At 42.3% G+C, this 26,083-nt stretch overlaps 1 protein-coding gene across 3 annotated transcripts in view; it reads left to right on the top strand.

The window, feature by feature from the left end:
- LOC147431400 (cytochrome P450 85A-like) overlaps window positions 1-26,083 on the top strand; it is a 61,964-nt gene that overhangs the window by 18,353 nt on the left and 17,528 nt on the right. For all 3 annotated transcript variants that reach the window (XM_086494017.1, XM_086494016.1, XM_086494015.1), the window contains exons 5-6: window positions 11,157-11,243; window positions 11,324-11,402. In XM_086494017.1, the coding sequence (XP_086350143.1) occupies window positions 11,157-11,243; window positions 11,324-11,402 (166 nt within the window). The remainder of the gene's footprint in view (window positions 1-11,156; window positions 11,244-11,323; window positions 11,403-26,083) is intronic.

Genomic DNA, 26,083 nt, shown 5'->3' with positions numbered 1-26,083 from the left:
ATTAACTCATCAAAGAATGTACAAAGAACCTCAAGCACTACGTATGCCTTGAGGGATCCAAATGTTGTCTTAGGCTATATAATTCATAAGAGGGAGATTCTCAGCTTTCCTTATGTGGCCGTTCTTGCTATCTGATAGCAGTTTGTTCTCCCCTTAGAACTAGAAATGTGGTTCATCACTTACATGGTAGAAATAGAATGATACATAATTATTTTGGTATGTGAGCATGGATTTTTCGAATTCACTTAAGATTAGTTTTTGCCATTGGGTCGCATCCTCTCATTACAATGCTCGAAGCCAGTGCTGCGCGGGGAGAGATTCAAGGTCTGGCATTGCCGGGCAACGATCAACTACTGGCCAAAATGTTCACAGATGATACGCTCCTATTCTCGAAGGTGTGCCCTCAAGTTGTCAGGAGAGCTCTGGAGATTTTGCAAATATTTGCCGTGGCCTCGGGCTCCATGTGCAATATAGAGAAGTCAAGACTAATCTCCCTGTCGGAGAACGACTCTTTTGACCCTGCAGTGTGGACATGAGAGATTATCATGAAAGGGAGTGTATTCAGACACCTGGGAGCCCCCCTAGGGGTGGACGTAACCCAAAATCAAAGATTTCAATGGGTCATTGAAAAAATAAGCACCAAAAGGAGAAGATGGGAGTTCCTTCTCCCACCCTTCCAAAGCTGGATTAGAGTGATCAATGCTTTTATGATCACGTGTAATGGAATTGGCCTATTTAATTTGAGAGTAGCGGAAATTAATGAGAGTACTTTTGAGAAATGACTTTGTGAGCATAGCGGGTGAACATAATTGAGGATAGCAACATAATCATAGTAATTAGTTAACTTGGCATGAACAATACTTTTGCAAGAGAGAGAATTTAGAGAACATGACAATAGTTGAGGACCGGATTTATGTGGAGCCGGTCCCCCCTCCAATAGGCATTTGTATTATAATTTCTCCCATTAAGAGAGACTTGTTACAATACAATCTTTGTGTTCCTTGTAACCTAGGTGATGCAATGAAGATGGAAAACTTCACGCATCACAAGCATAACCTAAACTTGAAGAAAGATTTAACTATCCCAAGCCTCAGTCCCAAGACCTCAAACACCTTCGAAGGTGGAGAGAGCTAGCAGGGAATGAGGGTAGGGGAGAGGAAGAAGAAACATTTCATAGGAGAAACAATTAGTTCCTCACTTATCATAACTCTCTTGCTAGCATACATAATAGCATACTAATGAAGAAGAAGAAGATGGCAAGCTTAAGCATTGAAGCATGGCTCTTGGTTGGATTTGCACTCCATATCCAAGAGTGTTGGTGTAGGCTCTCAACCTCTACTTGCTTGGAGAAGGAGAGGGAGCTCTTGCACTTTGCATAGCACACAATGAGAGTGTTTGGGAGTGTGTGTGGGTGAGCATACCCCCTAAGCAACCCCCTAAATTTCTTGGGTCGACCTCCCCTTGTAGCTCATGCTTGAAGCTCATTGGACCCCTCTAGGCCTAGCCAATCATAAGCAGGAGGCATTACAAGCAGCAAGGGTAGCCTTGACACACGGGTCCCCCTGTCCCCTTTGAGAGAGAGGGCTAGATAAATGCAAAATCAATTAATTAAATCTCCTAAATTATCATTTGACCCCTTGGGTGGCCAACCAATAGGCTTCAGGCACACCATGAGGGCAACATGAGAAGGAACTTGACAAGTATCCCTTTTGCTTTCTTTGTACCATGAATGCCTTGTGTGAGTGTGTGGGTGTTCTCTCTCATCCCCCCTCATGTAGGGCTCGCCCCCTCCTTGCAGGGATCAAATATTTGACTTTTTGACACCTCAAGCCCCTCATGCATAGGCCCAGTTCCCACCACAAGCTTGGCCGTTAAGCACTTTAAGCTTGGGGTAGGTTCTCACCTCAAGTGCAACCCTAGCATCTCAAGCACCTCAATCATCTCAATCATTAAGAACCTCAAGCACCGCAATCATCAAGCACCTCAAGAACCTTAGTCATCAAGCATGACAAGCAAGACAAGCACCTCGAGCTGGGTCGGGTTCCCGCGCCTCAAGGTCAGCCCTAGCTTACCTAAGGTCAAAGGACTTTTACACACATTATTGGAGGTCTTCAATGAAGCTAACCCTAAGGTTTTATGCTCCATTGGTTATCCTTGCTCTTTGATAGACCATGTCTCATTTCGGCCCCTTTACCATTGGCCCCGTGTTGAGATAGATCTATAAGCACATGTCTATACTTAACCCTTGTTCTCGTTTATTCTCCCACATTAAGTGATCAGTTTAATATGAGAGAATCATTTGGGTTGGTTAGATATTAAATATTAGATTTTATGACATTACCTCTCTCTTGAAATCATAGTCGTCCTCGACTATGAGGTAAAAGAGATAAAGCTTAGTCATTAGTCAATTTTACTTAGCGGGTAGAGGATCCCTTTTTACCCTACGACATCTTTCCAAGATGGATGACTAATCGATTTGGTGCTTGAGGGACATACCTGCTGCAAGCATGTCTGCTCTTTAGTCCATTTCATTCTCGCAAAGTAGAGTGACAAATTCTACTTGGTGTTTGAGAGACGTCGTCATCACAAACATGATTCTAAGCATGCAAACTAGTTAAAATTGTGCGCAATTAAAAAGAGAACTAGTCTTATAAGACAAAAAACAGGAGTCATTTAAAAGAAATTTGTACATTTGCTTACTCTAATGTAGCATTGTAAGCATCGCCAAGGTTCATACTATCCTTAAGCTGTATTCCTTGCATCCATCTAGCATCTTCAAAAGTATAATTTTTGAACTTAATAAGATACCGTCGGATAATCTTACCATGTCGTAGTACCTTGTCTTCATGCTGAAGGATAGCTTCGGGTTGTAGCACCTCTTCTTGGTCTTCAATTGCGGGAGGGTCTTCAATAATTGGTTCAGTTGGTGGCTCTCCTTTGTAGGGCTTAAGTAGGCTTACATGAAAGGCATTGTGTATGAGCCAATGCTTGGGCAACTTGAGTTGATAAGCCATCTCATTGATGGGCTTCAAGATTTGGAAAGGACCATAGTAGCTTTTTGCTAGTTTAGCATAATACTTTTGATGGCCTGTAGGATTTTTGCCCGTCTTTTGCCTTAATCGAGCCTTAGGAAAATTGAGTAAGACCCAATCATTTTCTTTGAACATTAAGGATATTATGTGCTTATCAACAGCAGTTTTTTGCCTTTGTTGAGAGATGGATATAGCCTCCTTAATCTTTTGAAAAGATTCTTGTAGGTCACGGCTATACTCATCGGCGGCGAAGATCTTCCTATGTACTTTGAGTAGAAAGGGACTTTTAGGTCTTCCCTCAATGATCTCAAAAGGTGCTTTTCCCGTAGAAGTATGTACATGATTATTGTAGGCATACTCTACAAGAGGTAAGTACTTTTCACATTGTAAGCGTTGATCTACTTTGGAAACATAAGTCTTGGGTAGATAGAGTATCATAAGATTGTCTATCTCACTTTGGCCATCCGTTCGTGGGTGATAGGCCGAAGAGAAATTCAATCTTGTTTCTAGATTTTCAAAGAGACCTTTCCAAAAGTTACTGGTCATTCTAGGATCTCTATCTGACACGATGGATGTGGGTAATCCATGGTGCTTGAAATATGAGATATGAAGAGAGTTGCCATTTGATGTGCATTAATAGTCTTTTTGAAAGGAATAAAATGTGCTTGCTTGCTAAACCTGTCAACTATTGTCCATATTCCTGTATTCCCATGGATAGACTTGAGTAATCCAAGGAAGAAATCCATGGATATACTCTCCCATGGTGATTTTGGGATAGGCAATGGCTCGAGTAATCCAAGTTGCTTCCCTCTATCATACTTGGTCTTTTGGCATACTATACATTTTGAAACATACTCTTGTATGTCCACTTTCATGGTAGGCCAATAGAAGTACGGATCTACTCCTCATAGAGTAGGTTGAATACCTCTATTCCCCGCATATGGAGGAGCATGGGATTCATACATAACTTTCTCACAAAGGGAATGGGTAACACATAGACTAATGCCGTGGAGAAGATAACCATCCTGAAAGGTGAATGGTTCCTCTTTCTTCCCCAAAGCAAGGGCTGACATTATGTCTCTAAAGTCAGGGTCAGTAGCATACTCATCTATCATAGAGGATAGATCATTGTGAGTAGCTATAGACACCGCGTTAACTTTTGGTCGTCGTGAAAGTGCATCGGCCACTTGATTGTGCTTACCAGCTATGTGAGCAATATGGAAATTAGATTGCGAAAGAAAAATTTGCCCACCCCATTTGTTTGTCAGAAAGCTTGGTTTGCATCGTGAAATACTTGAGACTTTGGTGGTCAGTTTGTAGGATAAATGGAGTCCCCAATAGGTAGTGCTTCCATGTGTCTAGGGCATGTAGAACAACTAAAAGCTCTTTCTCATAAATGCCCAAGACTCGTTCACCAGTATTGAGCCTTTGACTCTCATATGCTATGGCATGCCCTTCTTGAAGCAAACCTGCTCCAAGGCAATCACCACAAGCATCACATTGGACCTCAAATGGCTTTGAGAGATCTGGAAGCACGAGGACTGTTGGGAAGTAAGCTTCTCTTTGAGCTTATCAAAAGCACTTTGCTCCTTAGCAGTCCATACATACTTAACATTCTTCTTAGTTAAGTCGTGTAGTGGTCTTGCTTCTTGAGAGAATTTTTCTATGAAGCGTCTATAGTATGCGCACATACCAATAAAGATTCTTAGCTCATATTGAATCTCTTGAAGGAAGAATTTGCTTTTCTTTTGGTTGAGAAAAAGCTTATTCTCCCTCAATGCTTGAAAAATCACTTGGAGATGTTGCTTATGTTCCTCCAAAGGCTTGGAGTAGATGATGATATCATCAAAGAACACTCCAGTGAATTTGCAGTATGGTCTAAAATTTTTCTCCATCAGACGATTGAATGTAGCTGGTGCATTAGTCAAGCCAAAAGGCATGACTAGATATTCATAAAGACCAAACGTTGTGCAAAACGCGGTCTTTAAGATATCTTCATCCACTATCCTTATTTGATGATAGCCACTCTTAAAGTCAATCCTACTGAAGTAGGTAGAGCCTTGTAGCTTATCAAACACATCTTCTACCCAAGGCACGAGAAATCTATTTTTGATAGTGATATGGTTTAGTGCTCGATAGTCCAGTCCACACACATACGGTATGTACCATCTTTATTTTGCACTAAAAGGACTGGATAACAAAAGGGAGAGGAACTAGGACTCACCATACCTTTGTCTACCAATTCGTGTACTTGCCTCACGATCTCCTCTTGTTGAGCTTGTGAGACTCGATAAAGAGGTTTGTTAGGTGGTGAGCTTCTTGGAAGGAGCTCAATGAGATGGTCATCATCCCCTCGTGTTGGAGGTAAGTCCATAGGGATATCATCGATGAACACATCTTAGAATCATTTTAGAAAATTAGACAAGTCTAACTCTTCTTGATTCCTACCATTTACCTTTGATGAAACATTAGTATCTTTTAGAGACTCTTTGACAAAAATCATGTATGCAAAAACTGAGCTCTTCATTGACTTATCAAAAGCAAGAGGATTTACAAGTGGAATAGTGCGACCACGTACTAGCATCTATATACATGTTCGTTCCCCATTAGGTGAAGTAGATTCTCCTTTTAGGGAACTTCATGTTGGCAGCCATGCGATCAAACCATGGTGCCCCTAGGATAGAATCCTCATGTTGGAGAGGAGAGATGAAGAAGTCTTCTTTGTCAACATAGCTTTGGACATGAAGCCTCAACTTCCCAATCAAACGAGTAACGAAGGCTTGCTATCCCTTGAAAGCTGCGTCAGCCATTACCATATCTCCCATCTCAAAAGCTTGAATGCCCAACTTGGTGGCCAACTCCATTGATATGAAGTTCAGAGTAGAGCTAGGGTCAAACAAGTTGAAGGCAACATGCTCTCTTACCTTTCCCCAATCATAAGAAAGTGACGATCCTTTGCAATGAGCATCCTCTTTTGGAGCTTCGATGGTGGAAGCCCTAGGAGTCTCATTGCGAGTATTCTTCTTGGGGCAAGAACAATAGCCATGTCTTTGCTCCCCACACTTGAAGCACTTATGGTCCTTGCGAAAATCTTCAAGCTCTTCAGGAGAGAGTTTGTCTTTACCTTTGTAACCTCCCTTCTCCTTGGGCCAATTTTTGTTGTTGAAAGTGACTTTGGAAGTATTTTGAACATTGGTTTTCCCCTTTGTATCATTTTTGTCTTTGGTTTCCATGGGCTTAACCTTACGTCTAGCCCCTTGATGGAAATTGATGCGTGAAGCAACCATGGTGTGATGGATTACTTCGCTAATAGTACGAGGCCGTTGAGAGTTGATGTATTCGGCCATCTCTTCAGGTAATCCCGCACAGAATTGTTTCCTTTGCTTGACAAAGTCTATCTTTTTAAAGACAGTAGCCTTGAGATGTAAATCCCAAAACTTGTCTATGTACTTGTGGATAGACTCATGAGAGAGAAGCTTCAAGCTCGCCATTCAATAAGCTTCAAGATGCTCCATCCTCCCCTCTTGTATTCTCTAGGAGAATAGCCATAACTTTCATGCGAAGAGGAGGAAGGTGAAGAAAAAGGAGAAGAGGGTGACCTATTACTAGCCCTTTTCTTCCTTTCTTTCCTCTCTTGCCTTTCAGAGTGATGAGGAGAAGGACTATGTGTTGATATTTTCCTCTCGGGAGGAGTGGGCGATCGTTTAGACCGTTGTCTTCGTGGAGCAACATCTTCTGAGGAACTTAAACTTTCATTGATTTCTTGCTCTTTGGATTCCTCCTCTCGAGTGGGAGAGAGTCTTCTTCTGGGGGGTCTCTTCAAGAGGCCTCCTAAGCTCTCTCTCTCCTCTTGGAGAGGAAGGGAAATTCCATAAGCACGAAGTTGTTGAGTAATTTTGGCTTGTAAAACAGGGTTGCCCATAGATTGTTTCAACCTAGTGACGAGATAATTCATAAACATGGGAGCATCATCATTAGCACCTTCATGTGCAAAATCAAAGCTATCAATGTTCATTCTACTCTCTTGATTATTGTCAGCCATGTTAACAAAATTTATGTATGTACTTAGTGTATGCTTTGGCAATTCAAAACCTTAGTTGCCACTCCTCTTAGACTTTGAAAATCGTCTCTTTAGTATTTACATACACGGCTCGAAGTGGTTAATTATAGAGAGTAGAGGAGTAGGTCTAACATAGCAGAGTTGCTGAGGGCTAGCTCCTTTCGGACTTCTTATGGCTCAATAATGGTAAAGACATAGGCAAGTCTAAAAAGACTCCATTATTAAGTCCAAAGCTCCCGAGGTGTGCACCATCCCCTACATACTGGGCTCAAAAAACCGATAACAGATCCTAGTTCCACTTACCCTAATATAATTAACAACATCAACCATTTATATGCTACTTAAGGACCTCTCTTCTTAAGCAAGAAAAGAGAAACCAAATGCTCTGATACCAATGTAATGGAATTGGCCTATTTAATTTGAGAGTAGCGGAAATTAATGAGAGTACTTTTGAGAAATTACTTTGTGAGCATAGCGGGTGAACATAATTGAAGATAGCAACATAATCATAGCAATTAGCTAAATTGGCATGAACAATACTTTTGCAAGAGAGAGAATTTAGAGAACATGACAATAGTTGAAGACCAGATTTATGTGGAGCCTGTCCCCCCTCCAATAGGCATTTGTATTATGATTTCTCCCATTAAGAGAGACTTGTTACAATACGATCTTTGTGTTCCTTGTAACCTAGGTGATGCAATGAAGATGGAAAACTTCATGCATCACAAGCATAACATAAACTTAAGGAAAGCTTTAACTATCCCAAGCCTTAGTCCCAAGAACTCAAATACCTTCGAAGGTGGAGAGAGCTAGCAGGGAATGAGGGTAGGGAAGAGGAAGAAGAAACATTTCATAGGAGAAGGAATTAGTTCCTCACTTATCATAACTCTTCTTGCTAGCATACATAATAGCATACTAATGAAGAAGACGGAGATGGCAAGCTTAAGCATTGAAGCATGGCTCTTGGTTGGATTTGCACTCCATATCCAAGAGTGTTGGTGTAGGCTCTCAACCTCTACTTGCTTGGAGAAGGAGAGGGAGCTCTTGCACTTTGCATAGCACACAATGAGAGTGTTTGGGAGTGTGTGTGTGTGTGTGTGAGTATACCCCCTAAGAAACCCCCTAGCTTTCTTGGGTCTACCCCCCCTTGTAGCTCATGCTTGAAGCTCATTGGACCCCTCTAGGGCTAGCATACATAATAGCATACTAATGAATAAGAAGGAGATGGAAAGCTTAAGCATTGAAGCATGGCTCTTGGTTGGATTTGCACTCCATATCCAAGAGTGTTGGTGTAGGCTCTCAACCTCTACTTGCTTGGAGAAGGAGAGGGAGCTCTTGCACTTTGCATAGCACACAATGAGAGTGTTTGGGAGTGTGTGTGTGTGAGTATACCCCCTAAGAAACCCCCTAGCTTTCTTTGGTCTACCCCCTCTTGTAGCTCATGCTTGAAGCTCATTGGACCCCTCCAGGCCTAGCCAACCATAAGCAGGACGCATTACAAGCAGCAAGGGTAGCCTTGAGACAAGTGTCCCCATTTCCCCTTTGAGAGAGAGGGCTAGATAAATGCAAAATCAATTAATTAAATCTCCTAAATTATCATTGGACCCCTTGGGTGGCCAACCAATAGGCTTTAGGCACACCATGAGGGAAACATGAGGAGGAACTTGACAAGTGTCCCTTTTGCTTTCTTTGTACCATGCATGCCTTGTGTGAGTGTGTGGGTGTTCTGTCTCATCCCCCCTCATGTAGGGCTTGCCCCCTCCTTGTAGGGATTGAATATTTGACTTTTGGACACTTCAAGCCCCTCATGCATAGGCCTAGTTCCCACCACAAGCTTGGCCCTTAAGCACTTTAAGCTTCGGATAGGTTCTCACCTCAAGGCAAACCTAGCATCTCAAGCATGTCAAGCACCTCAAGAATCTCAATCATTAAGCACTTCAAGCATCTCAAGCACCTCAAGCACCTTAATCATCAAGCATGACAAGTAGGACAAGCACCTCGAGCTGGGTCGGGTTCCCATGCCTCAAGGTCAACCCTAGCTTACCTAAGGTCAAAGGACTTTTACACACATTATTGGAGGTCTTCAATGAAGCTAACCCTAAGGTCTTATGCTCCATTGGTTAGCCTCACTCTTTGATAGACCATCTCTCATTTGGGCCCCTTTACCATTGGCTCCGTGTGAGATAGATCTATAAGCACATGTCTATATCTTAACCCTTGTTCCCGTTTATTCTCCCACATCAATTGATCAGTTTAATATGAGAGAATCATTTGGGTTGGTTAGATATTAGATATTAGATTTTATGACATTATCTCTCTTGCTTTCCTCAGCCCCATGCTCAAGATGGCTAAGTGTAACTGGAAAGAATTCTGAAAACCAGTGAGAGGGTTTCTTTGGAAGAACAACACAAAAACCTCCCAGCCATGGCAGTGGGCTAGATGGAAGGTAGATGCTCGCCCGGTAGACCAAGGAGGGCTCGGCATTCTTAACCCTGTATCCCATGATGAGGCCCTTTGTGCCAAATTTATGGTCTCATTGGCTAAACAGAACCAAGCTTGGGCTATCATGTCCAAGGAGATGCTTGATGCAACAAAACTGGGATCGAAAGGGGGAAAGTGGAAGGGGGTTGTGATGCACGATAAACTTCTCGCCTCGAAGTGGTCTTATCTTAGATCTAGTGGAGTCTGAGGGGAGCTGATTTGGAAGTGCAAAAGTGCAGCTGAGGTTTTGGAATGGGGGGTAGTAACCAGATACTTTAAGAACTCCGTTTTGCACTGGTTCCCTTGGCTCTCTAAAATATTGGGGCCGCCGCAAAGCCCCTATTGGATAGAAATGGCCAGGAATGTGAATAATAAGGGGCTCGTTCGACTAGAGCAATTATGGGATTGCAACAAGAAGTACTGGAAAACTGATGACTCTTTAGCCATATCAACTGAATGTCTTTGAGACCTTACTACTCTACAAGGTGATGAAAGAGCTTGATAAGGTGGTGATGCCAATCTGTGAATCCAACTTGGAATGTGACGCTTGGAGATGGCCCGAGAGTAGCCTCTTCTGGAAACCACACTCTAAAGGCATTTACCATACATTAATGCACAAGGATAATTGGTGTAGACCCCTCAACAAATTATGGAAGAGGCACTGGATGGAAAAACGGTGGAAGGGAGTCATGGAGAACATCTGGAAGCCAAGGTGGCCTCAGTACATGAAGATATTTCTATGGAAAGTGATGTGGGGTGCTCTGCCGACGGGCGTAAAGATACAAGAAAGAGGCATTGGGTCCGATCGTTGCTTGGGGTGCAAAATAGCTAGTGAAGACCTAGCCCACCTTTTCATGGGATGCCAGGCAATCAGGGGCATGGCTGGGAAAATATGCAAGTGGATTCAAAGGACATGGAAAATTAAGTTCTTCAAGAATGATCTGTTCTTTGGTAGTAATAGGCTAGGAAGTCGTGCTCTTCTCGTCTGCACCCAAGTAATCGGGTACTACTTCTTTCACCATATTTGGCAAGCAAGAAATCACCGTGTGTTTGAGGGGGATCTGGGCGTGGCAAGCTTTTGTGAAATCATACAAGAGAGCAGAGTGACGATCCGCATGATCGGAGGCAAACAAGACTCAGAGGACTTGTCTAGAACAATACATAACATCTGGTAATAATGAAAGCCTAGGAGTAGTAATGGTTTCTCTGTCAAGTAGAAAACTTGTAATCCTTTGACCCTCAAGGCTCGGTCTGAGCTTGAGGGTTGGTATATATTTATGATGTTCTTAATACTATCCACTCACAATTGTGAGTTTTGCACAAAAAAAAAAGATTGATCTATGGTGTTACTGTGTACTCTCTCGAGATTGGAGTATGAATTTCCAAAGTGTAATTTTAAGCTCGTCTTTAAGAAAACCCGCAAAAATTGACAATATTTAGTAAAAAGCCTGATTAAAATGCTAAAAAATGTTTGGCTTTTGTCCTTGCCACTTGGATCCATTAGCTCGATTCAGCTTTTAGTGAGCATTGCTATATATCAACTTACATGTTTTTATGCTTTTTTTTTTTTGTGGTAAAACCAGAGGGAGAACTTTGCCCTTCGAAAATCGAAAAAGGCTGAGGAGAAATTGACATGGGATGACTATCGAGATATGAATTTTACTCGAGATGTAAGAAAATAATTCTGTTTAGGGTATTGTCTTACTAAGTTTTGCCCTTACCTTCTTCCCTTGTTGTGTGCTTTGCAAAGGTGGTGAAAGAGTCATTGAGGTTGGGAAGCATTGCGCAACATCTTCTTAGAGTATCACTTGAAGATATTCATTTCAAAGGTGATTTCATATCTTTTGGTCATTTCAAACCTTGTGATCTTGTGAGACTAGAAAAGAAAAATTGTCCGTTTGATTATTTTGTTTTTCACTGAACAATATCATTTGAGTTGCTTTGCTCGATTTTATTTTTCGAGAACGTGGACAACCTATATATGAGAAATTTAAGGGGTAAATTTACTATATTGAGGATTTACATTTCTCTAATTTTTGTAGGGTTTATCATCTCCAACAAGGTAAATCTCAAAATTTGTAGATGGGATTGCATTAAATATAGATTTTCTCAAGCACCATTTTCTTGTATAACATTAATTTCTAAACTAGAATAACATTGAACCCTAGTTGTTTGATAATCAACGGGCCAGTGATGATCTTACCTGCCATTCCATTTTTTCCGATAACAGCCCACGATGTTGATTAATATCTTAGAGAGGTCACCTAAATATATATGTGTCTATGTGGGGTCAACATAAGGATGCTTTTTATTCCCAAACAACTCACATTTTTGTATGTAGAGGGATATCATTTAACAAACTTCCAAAAAGAATAACCAGAGACAAGAGTCAGAATAGAAACAAGTGATAAAATAACAAGGCCTGCCTTGTTGAAATAAATATCTAAAAGAGACTCGATAATCTTTAAGAAAAAGAGATATGCTCATTTTTTTTCCTATCTCAACCAAGAATTTTACACTGTAAACGTGGTGAAGTCTTTGAATGTGACACAGTAGCATGAGAGATGTGCATCCAAGAGTTGGAAGCAAATTTAGGAAGTGGTCTAGTGGTGGATTTGGCATGGTTGAGAGGCTGGGTAGTAGTATTTCCTTTAGCAATGGCCAACACCCAAGGATGGAAGCACATAGATGGTGATATGGCCAGGTCCTCCAAGTGATGGACTGCACAAGTGGGCCACACATGAGTCGTTGATCAGTAGAGATGGAGATGAAAGGAAATGGAGGCAATTGGTGTAAACCTTGGACAAAGAAAGTGCAAGTTGGTACAAGCCACAAATGGCTTGCTCGGTTGTGACATTGGGCACATGGCGCAAATCAAGGTAGAAGGAGAAGAACTTGGTTGGTCTATACAAGGCCAAGGAAATATTGGGCTATGGCTGGTGGAGAAATGGCTATGGCAAGCATGGCTCGATTGGGACAGCACACCACACATGCCAAAAAGTGGCGTATGGATGTAGCTACATTGGCTCTCGGTGGTGTGAAGGCAGAGACGTTTGACATAGGAGGTGCAAGGTGCGAGTGGGGAGGCACAATACAACCCCACATGCCATGCTACCCATTCCATTATTGTCATCCAACAAGTTGATTTTCTTTCCTAGGCCATTGCATGTCGGGTTCAATCTACCCCTATGTGTGCCCTACAACGATGATGATCCTTGCATAGTGCACAAAACAAGCTCCATGACTCCCCTACTGAATTCTGCACCTCACTGTCGATCACTCGAGCGAGGTGGTCACGTGGGGAGGTGGTGGTGGTGGGGGATAGGGGTGAGGTAGACAGACTAGTTCGGAGATGCCACATGGAGAGAGAGAGAGAGAGAGAGAGAGAGAGAGAGAGAGCCAGAAGACTAGAGGGAGAAGAGAATTAACTCTTTGCTATTCTTTACACCGTGATGCGTTCAAGAACATAATTTTTCCACGAGAACGTGCTGGTATGGTGATTTTCACGGTGCTTTTCACTCTTATGTATGTGGAGTGTATTAGATGCATATCCATTTGAAATATACTACCCCCATGACCAAGATCCAAGGTAGGTCATCGTGGTGTTTTAAGTTAGATTCCCCCAAAAAGTAGGAGGCAAACTATAGAAACGGAATATGGTATAGCTAACAAATGAAGGTTATGAAATTTGTGGTTGTTTTTATCTTTCCCTCTCTCTCTCTCTCTCTCTCTCTCTCTCTCAGACACACACACACACACACACTGCACTTGTCTCATGTTGCGGATGAGGGGGCACTCGATGATTTTTTAGCTTACAATCTGCAACTTATTCATGTTGCAAATGAGGGTGCACTCGGCGATTACTGCCATCATGTCAGTTGTGCCCGTCAATCTTGTCGTCCCCAGCCCTACCTCTCTGTAGGTTCTCGAGCTTATAATCTACGATATCTTCAAAAATCGGCCCGACTTTGTCTTTTGATAGTAGTCGCGAGTTCAACCAGCTACATATGTATTGCTTCTTTGTAGATTTGGGCAATACATAATGTGCAATAGCCGACACACAATTGGAGGCCAAGTAGGAACAACCATTCATGTCTTGTCAAGACACTTGACACGCAACACACGGGGATATATACTTTGCACTCTCTCTTTTGCTCTCCCGTTCTCTGCCTCTGATCTGTGTGTATGCGCGCATGTGTGGTAGCTTCATAGGTAGCGTTGACCAACACTTTCTTTGAGATAGTGGGGTCTCCAAGATTTTTGCCATGGAAAGTAATGAGGTTGGCGTTGATGTCAACCAAATAAAGAGGCTCAACCTATTCTCCACAGATCTACCCATTTGGTCGAGGTTGTTGCACACCGTTTGGACTCCTTGAGTCTTCACCGTCCTCAAGCTCCATGTACTCATCACCTCTTTCTTTTGCTTTTTTTTCTTTCCAAGTAATCTTTGTACATATTTTGTTCATCCAAAATTACATCCCATCTTCAAGATTCCATAGGCAATACCCAAAGTCACCTTCTCCATAGCCAATGAAAAAACACTTTTTGGACTTTGCATCTAGCTTTGACCTTAGGCCTCTATCTATGTGCATGAAATCCTCACACCCAAACACTTTGAGAAATACATAATTCACCGGTTTACCTGTCCATGCCTCTTCTAGAACTGCCCCCTCCAATGCCGTTGAGGGTGACCGGGATATCAAGTACATACACGTACTTACTGCTTCAGTCCAAAGCTCAAGCGGTAAGCCTGCATGTAGCCGCATGCTTCGTGCTTGCTCTATGATTTTTATGTTCATCCTTTCAAAAATGCCATCTTGTTGAGATGTCCTTAGGGTTGTCCTTTGCTTCCAAATGCCATTGCTAGCTGTTGGTAGATACACCGTGACAGACGTCAGCACAACGAGAACTCACCTAACAAGATTTGTCAGCTAAGGACGAAGCTCGACCCGCAGACACGTGGAAGCAAGCATAGGGTGTCAATCTACACTCGACCGACTCTCGACTAATTCCTACAGAGGTCGCTACCCAATGTCTAAGCTACAGCCTTCAAGAGTGCATAAGAAGAGATTTCCTACAATGCTTTCTAGAGCCAAATACCCATCAAACGGTTTCGAAACACCACAGAACTTGAAGGAGACCCTACTAGCACCAATAGGTCGCTCTCCCTAAGGTCCATGAACCAAAATCTCAACCCAAAACACCTGGTGCAAAATCACGTAGGATGTATGGCGGAAATTTGCAGGTCATCGTTTCCAAAAACTAAAGTGCCTAATGTGTAGCTCTACTCAATGCGAACGCGTGGATATGCTGAAATGCAAAAACGGATAACGTATGCTCACCGAATCACCAGATGAAGCTCGTAGGTCGAGCTCGCAAAACCGTACCGTACGTGCGCAATGTAGGTATTGGCGCGTAGCTCTTGTTGGGGGCAACACGCTGCACTTCTCCGCACTCGATTCCGACCACCGGTGCACGCGTAGCGTCAAGATGAAGCTCTCACTCTCTCTCGTACACAGTATGCTCACTCACAGACTACTTGTTTCAAATGACAAAAGGTTTTTTCCATTAAGGTCAAAAGTGGTATAAATATCTTACAATCTCAAACCCTAATGTTCCAATTTAACCATCTACTCAATCTAAATGTCAAAACTGGGATACAATTTGAAAACTTCTCTAAGCCCCAATATTTACAAAGGTGAAATGTTGGGTTTTCTCAATAAATGAATAATTACAAAAAATAATAATCCATCGAGCAGTCATTCCATAGGGTGTGTTCAGCTTCTAACACTCCCCCCTCGTTGTTCATGTCGTCCCCGACATGGCTGTTGAACTGCTTCTTCAGTGTAGACTGTCTCTCATCTTGAGAAAAGACTCATATCTTGCATGTTGAGCCAATAGTGTCGGGCCGAATATGTGAGTGCTGATTGTGAAGAAGCCGGTGTAGAAGGCTTCTTCAAAGGCCTGGAGGTGATAGGATGGAAAAAACATGATCCTTTGATACAATGCATGTATCACCTTGTGGGATGGATGACTAGATAGATCGTATGCGCATCTGTATGTATCTTGAAAGAAGAAGATACTGTCTGTCGCCTGGCTTGGTTTGAATGTTTCGAAGACTTCCAAAAGTGTTTTACAAATCTTTCTCATCATGATGCAAGATAGGTCAGGCAAGCCAGTGAACAATTTGATGGCGCCCGTTAGGGTTTTCACCATGTATTGCTCACTTATTCTCTCGCCTGCCTTCGAGCCTGGCAGCTTTGGGTAATTTAGCCAAGTAGGTTGGCTTCTTTGCAATAGCTCATGGGCCTTCCACGTCCGCATCCTTGGTAGAGGGCAGAAACTTAGGTTATCTCTGATGACTTAAGGTGCCTCTACTAGATGGATTAGATAATGTGGATACTTTGTTAGCCATGCCTTTCTCCACCTTGTTGAGAGTCGACTATCAACTTTACCCCTTCAGGCTTGGAGATGTCTGATTTGGACATTGGCACTGTTGGCTCCTCTATGATCCGCTTGTTGATTGTGGCATCTTCATATTTCAGCAGAGGATATGGGAGAGAGGGCTGTAGCCATTCACGCAGAAGGTTTCTGGCATCTATCTTCTGAATAGTCATTGATTTAAAAACCCTCTGCTCCCATTCCAAAGCTTCTTTGGCTGTGTCTTTGACTGCTGCTTCTATTGCCTTTTGCAGCTTCTCTTCTTCTTCTTGTGTCAGATCTGTGGCTCTTGTGAGGGTCCTACAAGGATTTCCTCTTGCATGGTGGTGTCCAATGGATCTTCCACATTCTCTATGTCTATTCCCTCCATGGTTGCTGGCCCGGTGCTAAACTGCTCTTCTGTTTGCTGCTGGCCTCTTCCCTCTTCTATTTGATTCTGAAATGTCTTCTTTTTTGCTTCAGCTTGTTCTCCCATATTCACAAGGAGGTCGTTTAGATCTGCGTTTATCTTTTCCGCCTCCTCGAGCTTTCTCTTGATGGCTTCTAGCTCATTCTTCATGGCTGTGTTTTCTTCTTCCATGCGGTTTTGCATAACCACTGAGCCCTCAACCAACATCAGTCTTTGCCGCTTCTCTAGGGTTAACTCTTTTTGGAGCTCCTTCATTTTCTCTTCATATAAATTCGTCTCAGAAGTAGTGTGAATCGAGCTAGTAGCTCTGACTCTGGCAGGAGATGCCCGTAGCCGTTGGATGGTTTGATCTTTGACTTTCATCTGGTCTTTAAGCTCTATTACCTCATCCTGGCTCGCCTCATTCTCTAGATCTTCCTTTTCCTTCGCATTTCTCAGTGTTTCCACTTCGTTGGATTCTTTAGCAAGTTGTAGGGTTAGGTTGTCCCTTTCCCTCTTTGCATCTGTCAATGCCTTGCTGAGTTTTCTGTATTCTTCTTTAGCTCCTTGCAGTCTTTGAGCTGCTGCCTGATTTTCTCGTTCCATCTCTTGGCATCTTTGCAATGCTGTGGCTAGACTAGCTTGCAGCTCTGCTTTTTTCTCTATCTGCAATGATCAGAACTTCATTGGCTTTGAGATTGTCAATCTCACTTTCCGTGGCCAATGATTTTGCCTTGAGCGTGGTTAGCTTGTGCATCACCACGTCCCAGTCATTGGTGGGTGGCTGTAGGTCCACTGTATCAGTGGCCATTTCTTTCAGTTCCACTAACCGCAGGCTCTGATTCTGTTCCTTGGGCTGTGTGCTTGCTAACTCAAAGGCCACTATAGCTGCCTCTTCTTGTGAATACCCCGCAGCTAGTAGATCAAGGAATGTGCTGAAATTCTTTTCTTCCTGATCTATCTTTTCCTCTTTCTGTTCATGTCCTTCTTGCTGCTCTTGCTCTTGGATCTTTTCTTGCTGAAAATCTTCTTATTCCTGCTCCTTTTGTTGGGTTTGTGGAGGGCTAAGAGGAGGTGGTGATGGCGGTGGTCTGGACTCCCTGCTTGATGGTGGAGTTGCTGGATTCTTCTTAAAGTCCCTGTCTGCCTTTGTCTTCCTCTCTCTCTCTTGGCCTTCCTGCTCTTCTAGTAGTTGCCGTCGCACTTCATCCACTTCTGCTTCTGTGAAAGGAACATTTGGGATATTTTCTGTTGTAGCATCCAAAATCTCAAAATTCTTAATGTAATCTTCAAATCTATCTCTGTGCACCCTTCGGGATGATCCTGACATTGCTTCTAGTGAGGGCTTCCACAGCTCGCTCAAGTCTCCTTTTAGTGCTCTCTCGGCTCTGAAGCTTTCCATTAATCTTTCGAGCCGTACCACTTTCTGTGATTTTGTCTCTTTGATTAGCACTTGTACAGTTTCCTTCTTTCCCTTCTTCAACTCTGGCTGCTCCTCTTGCACGGTCTCTAAGCAGCGCTTCAATCGTGTGGCAACTCTGGGTTCTTTGGGCGGTTCCTCTTCTTTATCTTCTTTGAGCCTTAGCCAGTCATTCTGTGATGGAGGGTCATGCCATCTTCCCTTGGCGTGCAATGCCCCATAAACCACTTTTGTTATCAGCTCACCCGACACAATGTAGCTAGGGTTCTTGTTGCCCATCTTCACCAGATTGTCATGGATATAGGCAGCATAGTTGATCACCTTTGGCTTGCTCTTTTGCATTGCCCAGGTGAAGGTGGTGGCAATGGCTCGCGACGGCATTCTGTACTTTTGTGGCCGCTTTGTTCACATGTGGAAGTATTGGTTGTAAAGATGACTCATGACTACCACTTTTGGGTTTGCAATGTCTTCAAAGGTGTAGTTGTTTTTCTTTTCGGAGTACACCTTGAATTCATCTCTTCTTTTGGTTACACTATCCCCTTTGTTGGAGAGGTCTAGTGTTGCTGCCACTACTGTCTCTATGATTACAATCATAGTGTCTAGCTTGCCCTGCAGATCAGTAACTCTGGCCACTCCATCTTCTTTGATAGCAGTTACAAACTCCCACACTCTTTTGATGTCAATTCCTGCTGGCATAGCTTCAAAATAGTTATGGAGATCTATCTTCTCTAGGTACTCTGCCATCTAGCTTCTGACAAACTCATTGAGCTCCCGAGGTAGCATGGGTAGCTCTATTGCATTTCCTTCAGTATGTTTGAACACGCCTTGGTAGATCTTCAGATCATTTGACTCTAGCAAATCCTCCTGAATCCACGTGCTGGTTGGATTCAAAGTTCCTTCTAGGATGACAAATGACTCTACTTCTTCCAAGTAATCTTTTATTGTCATTCTCTTTTTCTTTGCAGGTGATTTTGCGGCTGCCATGGATCTTGTTGCACTTAGTAGTCCGAAGTTAGCGTTTTTTCCATATCAGCCGAGAAACTGAGTTTTAACTATCCAAATGACTTGAAAATTGAAAATAAAACTTAAAAGGAACTTGGGAAACCCTGCATGTGCTCATAGTGGCTTTCTCGCTAAAATTTATCATTTAGACATCTTACGCGTAGGATGTCTTTTTCATAAGTTTTTGGTGAAACTTGGCAGGCTGGTGGCCCTTGGCCTATGCAACATGGCTATGTGATTGGAATTGGGTTTGGGCATCAAAAAGTGCATTTTTGGGCAGATTCAGGCTTCAGGCTCAGAAATCGGGTAGGATGTCCACAACAAGTGGCAAATGATATTCAAATGGGTTGAAATTTGATATATGAGATTCTTGCACCATGTTAATGACTCCCATGATGTCGTTTCTTGCACAGAAGGTCAAAATATGTTGGAGACATCCTACGCGTAAGATGTCTAATTCATCAAATTGGCTTGAAATTATCTTTGTGGGTAGCCCTTGGCATGTGGAACATGGCCCTGCTTTTGGATTTTGATTTGGACAAGAATCGGTGTTGGTATGAGCATGTGTAGTGTTTTTGGGCTCAAAAAGTGCATCTTTGAGGTGTTGGGGACCAAAACTGATTAGAATGTCTTGAAACTTGATATATATATGCTCATGAAGGTGTGATAGAGAGATCTGGAACTCAAAATTGCAAGCTTGGGGCCAAAAATGTCATTTAGACATCCTATGCATAGGATGTCTATTTCATCATTTTTTACATGTGACCACACAGATTGGTTGCAATGTGCTCATGAATGTATTGTGTAAGTTTCATGTGATTTGGACAAGTTTTGGTAGGTCTAGGACCCATTATTGCCTCTATGCCCGGACTTTGCGTTTTTTTTTTGGTGCACATGAGATCAATTTTTGTCCAAATGTGATGAAACTTGGTGGCTAGCTTGTACATGCTATTCAAAAGCTTTGTGTGATGAGAGATGTTGGGGTTGGTGCCCAAAAATGTCCTTGAGATATCCTATGCATACGATGTCTCTTGATGAAAATTATATTGGAAGAGTTACTGGCACCTTCCCTAAGCCCCCCTAAGTCCTTTTTAAGCATTATTTCAACAAAAAAGTCAAATTGATAGAAAGAAACTCTCTGTGTGGTTTTCAGAGCCTTCAAGCCGTTTTCTGACTTTTGGAGTGCTTTTTGGCGAGCGATGAAATTTCTCAATGTTGGTCTTCATAGCTTCGTGATCCCTTGTGGATCCTTGCCATATGGTTTTTGTCGACTTTGGCTTCACTGGAGCTTCATTTGGCAATTTATCGCTCTAGAAGCACCCGTGGTTGCATTTTCATGTCTTCGATGACTTTTTGTGGTCTACCACCATAGGAATTGGTTGTTGATGGTCTAGGAAAGACGCTCATGAAGTTGGGTGGCAAACGGACATGCGGTTTGGCCGCAAGAGCTATTTGACGCTTTGTGTGTTTGATGCCGTTTCTGAAGTTTAGTGCCGCTTCGGGTCACTGTATGGCCATGTGGGCTATATACACTTGTCGAGCATGTCGAGATGCTCCTACCCATGAGTTTTGGTAGCATTTGGGCGCCTTTTGCCGATTTCCCATTTGGTGGCCTCTTGCGGGGCTCTAGGAATTAGGGTTTTTCCCCATGGTTTTCTACTGCCTTTGGTCATCCAAAAGTTGTCTCCTATGCTAGGGTAAGCTGCCGATGAAGTATCATTGCTTTTGGGTTAGCCGTTAGGTGGTCACTTCTACTTGTAGGTCTCTACTGGTTGCTTTTTGTGTGAACCCTACTCTAGTTTTCGCGAAAAAACGACAAACATGCGCGAAAAGCTCAAGGTGGTGAGCCTATCTCTCATGTCTGGAGCCTGTCGGGTAGTCGTGCGCGTCGTAGAAGTTGCTGGAAGTCCCGTTCGCTCTAGGTGGCAGAAGCTCTCTCTCAAAGATCAATAGTAGAAATGAGCTTAAAATGAAGTGAAAATTTCTTATAATGGGGGTCCTCGAACCACTTTTCATGAAATTTGACATGTGCTCCCTACTTCTTGCGAGATGCGGTTTAGGCTCAAAAATATCTTGATTTGGACTCCATTTGCCCAGTTTCTGAGAAATTTGACGTTTCGGTCAAAATATCGCCAAAACACGCTTTCCGCTCCATTCTCATAGGTTGTCCTATAGTCACTGATCATCCCCATATTTTTTGTTTTTCATTACGACCGTTTTTCACCTGCTTTTTGTATTTCTGAAGGTTTTTTACCGAACATTAGTAAAATTAAAAGGAAAATAGTAAATTAAACCCAAAAAATCCCAATAATCATAATAAATCAAAAACATCACCTCAAAACACTATATACACTCACACAATTTTTATGACCGGATTTCTTCGTTTTTTCAATATTTTGCCTGAAAAATGGCTATTTTTACTTATATAGACACACCTAGAGGCTTGATTTGGAGTTTGGCCCCATATACTTGTCTATTCATGCTGAATAAGAGCATATGTACTTGGGTTAGTACACAAAATTTTGCAATCAAATGACAACCCTTAAAATAGTCAAAAAACATGCCCTTTTTTGCTCTTTTTGCCATTGGGTCCGCATTTGAGAATGCCTCCCCCCCTCCTAGCCGGAGTCCTCCCGGACGACAAGGTATCGCCTCGGAGTATGTGCCGTGCATGGGTGAAAACTCGTGCTAATGCTTGTCCGTGTAATGTGGCTCTATATAATGCATACTCGGTCAATGCATGGAAAAAATTAATGCGGAGGGTATAAGCAATATGCTTATTGGCATTCGCCCTCGAGGTTTTCTGTTTATTGTTGATTTGGTTGGCAGCTTTTCTTTACAAGTAAAAGTTATAACTCTACCGCTCGCTGTTTGATCGTTTTTCTTGAAAAAGTCGCTTGGTTTGCCGCTATTGTCAATATGGCCGTAGTCGTCTCCTTGGAGAGAATTTGTGTGGTGAAATTCGTGGCATTCGCCCTCGAGGTTTTCTGTTTATTGTTGATTTGGTTGGCAGCTTTTCTTTACAAGTAAAAGTTATAACTCTACCGCTCGCTGTTTGATCGTTTTTCTTGAAAAAGTCGCTTGGTTTGCCGCTATTGTCAATATGGCCGTAGTCGTCTCCTTGGAGAGAATTTGTGTGGTGAAATTCGCCATAGACTTTGTCTCTTTTGCTTTCCATTTGTAGCTTTGCTTTGGTGGTTTGTGTAGGTTTATTGCTACTTCCGCGGTTGTCATTGTTTTGCTGCTGATCAGCACCCACATGGATCGGTTTACCGGTTTCCTATGTTGTGTGTCTTCCGATGTTGCTTGTACTGAAGGGAGTTCCTTTTGCTTTGGTTTCAGGATCAAATGCTAGTCGAACTTAAGTTATTGCTGAGCATTTTCTTTGGGATCCATATCTGTCTTATTCCCTTGGTTTTTGGTTGAACTCTCTGCTTCGGTTGACTTCTTCTGTTGTATTGTTGTTTGTCTGCCATGTCATTTCTATCCTTCTGCACCCATACTTGTGTTGCTAACCTTGATCTTGACACTGCGGTGTGTTTTGTTGTATGTTTGTAGTGAACATGGTTGGGATTCCCTGTTTGTTTACCATGTTGTTCTTTAGTGGCACCCATCCTTTGGGTTCTTTATCCAGTGATTGTGTTGCTTCCATCTGGTTCTTGCATGGTTGCTGAGAAAAGGCTATCACCTGTTGTTCTTGTGCATGCTGAATTTTGACTGCATCTGCATTCCAATCTATCTGCACATTGTACTCTTTTTGCCAAGGTTGTCCAAACAACATGGGGTGTTGTGTGCTCTCATCCTCAACCATATAAACTTGTGTGGGTAAATATATTGATGTACTTGTACATGCAATATAGTCCAGCCAATGTTTTCAGCGAATTTGATGTAATACTTTCCAGCACTTGTGGAGTAGGATGTAGTTGACCTGTGGGCTTGAGTTGGTTGTATAATCTGTAAGAGATTAGATTTTCTTGAACTCCAGAATCAAGCAATGTCGTCGATTCAACTTGATTGCTACCCACTTTGACTGCAATTATTGGCTCCATTGTGTCTTCATCAAAATTCGTTAGTCAAATAGCATATATTTGCAATGGTGATCCACATTGTTGTTGTTGTCGTAGAAGCCGTCTTTTGGCAATGCATTCTTTTGCTTGTGCTTGAGCTTCTTTTCGTACCCTCTCTTTCTCTTTCATCCGTTGTTTTTCTTAATGAATTTGTTGAAGCATATCCTGTGTTAGTGGTAAATGATATTTCTTTAACCGACACCCACTAATCCAATTTGGCATTTCTTCACCTGCTAATGTAGCAAGCTTAATAGATCCACTTTGTGATAGGTCACTAATCACAAAGGGTCCCATCCCTCGCTTTTTAAGTTTCTTGGCATGTTGCTTCAAGGTATAAACAAGTACATAATCACCTGTTTTGAACTCTTTCGTGGGTACATGCTTGTCAAAAAACTCTTTTTGTCTTCTCTTTTTAGCATAGATCGAAGCTACAGCTCGTAAGTGAAGTTCATCTAGCTTTTCAAGATCATATATTCTTGAAGAGAGCTCATGCCCTGTCCATTCTGGGTCTTTTGTTGTTTCTTGTTTTGATTTTTGAGATTTTTTAAATTTTGTTTCTGTTTTAGCTTTCCGTACTTGTTTTATTTCCTCTTGCGTTCATTCCCTTTGAACTGTTGAGAATCTTCCTGATATTTGGTCTTTTATACAATCCTCTGCTTTGACAAGCATTAGATAGTGAGTTTTATCTTTTATCCTGGGCATCAGGTTCTCTCTCTTTTTGTTTTCTGCTCGTTTTTTCCTATAGCGTTCCTGGTGTCTAGGGTACTGATTGGCAAAATCACAAAACTTGATATTCTCTGTTTTCTCCCCACGCTCGCTTGAGCTGTTCGAACACTCATTATCTGCATCGTTATTTACCTCCAGATGCTCATAGGAGTTATAAAACTCTTCTTGTTCTGGTGGTTCTACAATCTCATCCTTCTAGTATAAGGCTTACCATGTAATAGGGTAGCACATCATAGCCATCCTTATCGCAAAATTTTGTCGTTGGGCTATCTGTAATGGTACAGACATCCAATGTTGCTAGTATGTGTTCCCATTCCAGGGTTTCCAAGGAATCTTCAGGAAAAGGTTCCGAAATATAATCCTTGTCCTCAATAGCTCTTTCTAAGACGCATTCCTCTCTTTTTAAGCTCCCACAATGTGAAGATCCACACATCCATAGCTCTTTTTGTTGCCCTAACCATGCTGGGCGTTCTGACCCTGCTAATGTAGCTGACTCAAACTCTTCCACTGATGTCTGGCTCACATCTTTGTAACTATGGTCTTTTAGGTGTATTTTGGTTGTAGTCTCGCCATGTCTGAGGTATATGTGGTCATAACCCCAATGTTGGACAATCTTTAATTGTCTCATGAATGGTCTTCCCAAGATGATCTCGTAATTCTTTTTGTCGAAATGGACTATTGCAAATGTATGCTCATACTCGATTCTGCACTAAGTGACAATTACTTTTTCTAAGAGTCCTAAAGGCTTTTCCATGAACCCGTCTACCAATTGCAATTTGTCATAAAATCTAATATCTAATATCTAATCAACCCAAATGATTTTCTCATATTAAATTGATTACTTAATGTGGGAGAATAAACGGGAACAAGTGTTAAGATATAGACATGTGCTTATAGATCTATCTCAACACGGGGCAAATGGTAAAGGGGCGCAAATGAGAGATGGTCTATCAAAGAGCAAGGCTAAAAAATGGAGCATAAGGCCTTAGGGTTACTTCATTGAAGACCTCCAATAATGAGTGTAAAAGGCCTTTGACCTTAGGTTGAGGTGCTTAATTATTGAGATGCTTGAGGTGCTTGACATGCTTGAGATGCTAGGGTTGCACTTGAGGTGAGAACCCAGTCCAAGCTTAAAGTGCTTATGAGCCAAGCTTGTGGTGGGAATTGGGCCTATGCATGAGGGGCTTGAGGTGTCAAAAAGTGAAAGATTCAATCCCTACAAGGAGGGGCCGAGCCCTACATGAGGGGGGATGAGAGAGAACACCCACACACTCACACAAGGCATGCATGGTACAAAGAAAGCAAAAGGGACACTTGTCAAGTTCCTCCTCATGTTGCCCTCATGGTGTGTTTGAAGCCTATTGGTTGGCCACCCAAGGGGTCCAATAATAATTTAGGAGATTTAATTAATTGATTTAATATTTATCTAGCCCTCTCTCTCAAAGGGGAAAGGGGGACACTTGTCTCAAGGCTACCCTTGCTGCTTGTAATGCCTCCTGCTTGTGATAGGCTAGGCCTGGAGGGGTCCAATGAGCTTCAAGCATGAGCTACAAAGGGGGGTAGACCCAAGAAAGCTAAGGGGTTTCTTAGGGGGTATACTCACCTATACACACTCACAAACACTCTCATTGTGTGCTATTCAAAGTGCAAGAGCTCCCTCTCCTTCTCCAAGCAAGTAGAGGTTGAGAGCCTACACCAACACTCTTGGATATGGAGTGCAAATCCAACCAAGAGCCATGCTTCAATGCTTAAGCTTTCCATCTCCGTCTTCTTCATTACTATGCTCTTATGTATGCTAGCAACAAGAGTGATGATAAGTGAGGAACTAATTCTTTCTCCTACAAAATGTTTCTTCTTCCTCTTCCCTACCCTCATTCCCTGCTAGCTCTCTCCACCTTCGAAGGTGTTTGAGGTCTTGGGATAGTTAAATCTTTCTTCAAGTTTATGTTATGTTTGTGATGCATGAAGATTTCCATCTTCATTGCATCACCTAGGTCACAAGCAACACAAAGATTGTATTGTAACAAGTCTCTCTTAATGGGAGAAATCATAATACAAATGCCAATTGGAGGGTGGACCGGCTCCACATAAATCTGGTCCTCAACTGTTGTCATGTTCTCTAAATTCTCTCTCTTGCAAAAGTATTGTTCATGCCAAGTTAACTAATTGCTATGATTATGTTGCTATCTTCAATTATGTTCACCTGCTATGGTCACAAAGTCATTTCTTAAAAGTACTCTCATTAATTTCCGCTACTCTCAAATTAAATAGGCAAATTTCATTACACAATTTCATTCTGGTAGCTCTCAAAGCCGGTTTTCCCCATTTTTTTCAGATTTCCTTGGTGGCGATAGCGACTCCTGCTCCACTGTTTAGAATAGCTTTGGAAATTACTCCCTGGATTTCTACTGATAGCGTGGTGTTTCCATCTTCTCCCTCGCAATATTCTCCAACCGTGTTTAAAGG

This window comes from Adiantum capillus-veneris, chromosome 21 (assembly GCF_014529385.1).
Source record: "Adiantum capillus-veneris isolate H3 chromosome 21, ASM1452938v2, whole genome shotgun sequence".
NCBI lineage: Eukaryota > Viridiplantae > Streptophyta > Polypodiopsida > Polypodiales > Pteridaceae > Adiantum > Adiantum capillus-veneris.
This window is presented reverse-complemented; position numbering and strand designations above follow the sequence as displayed.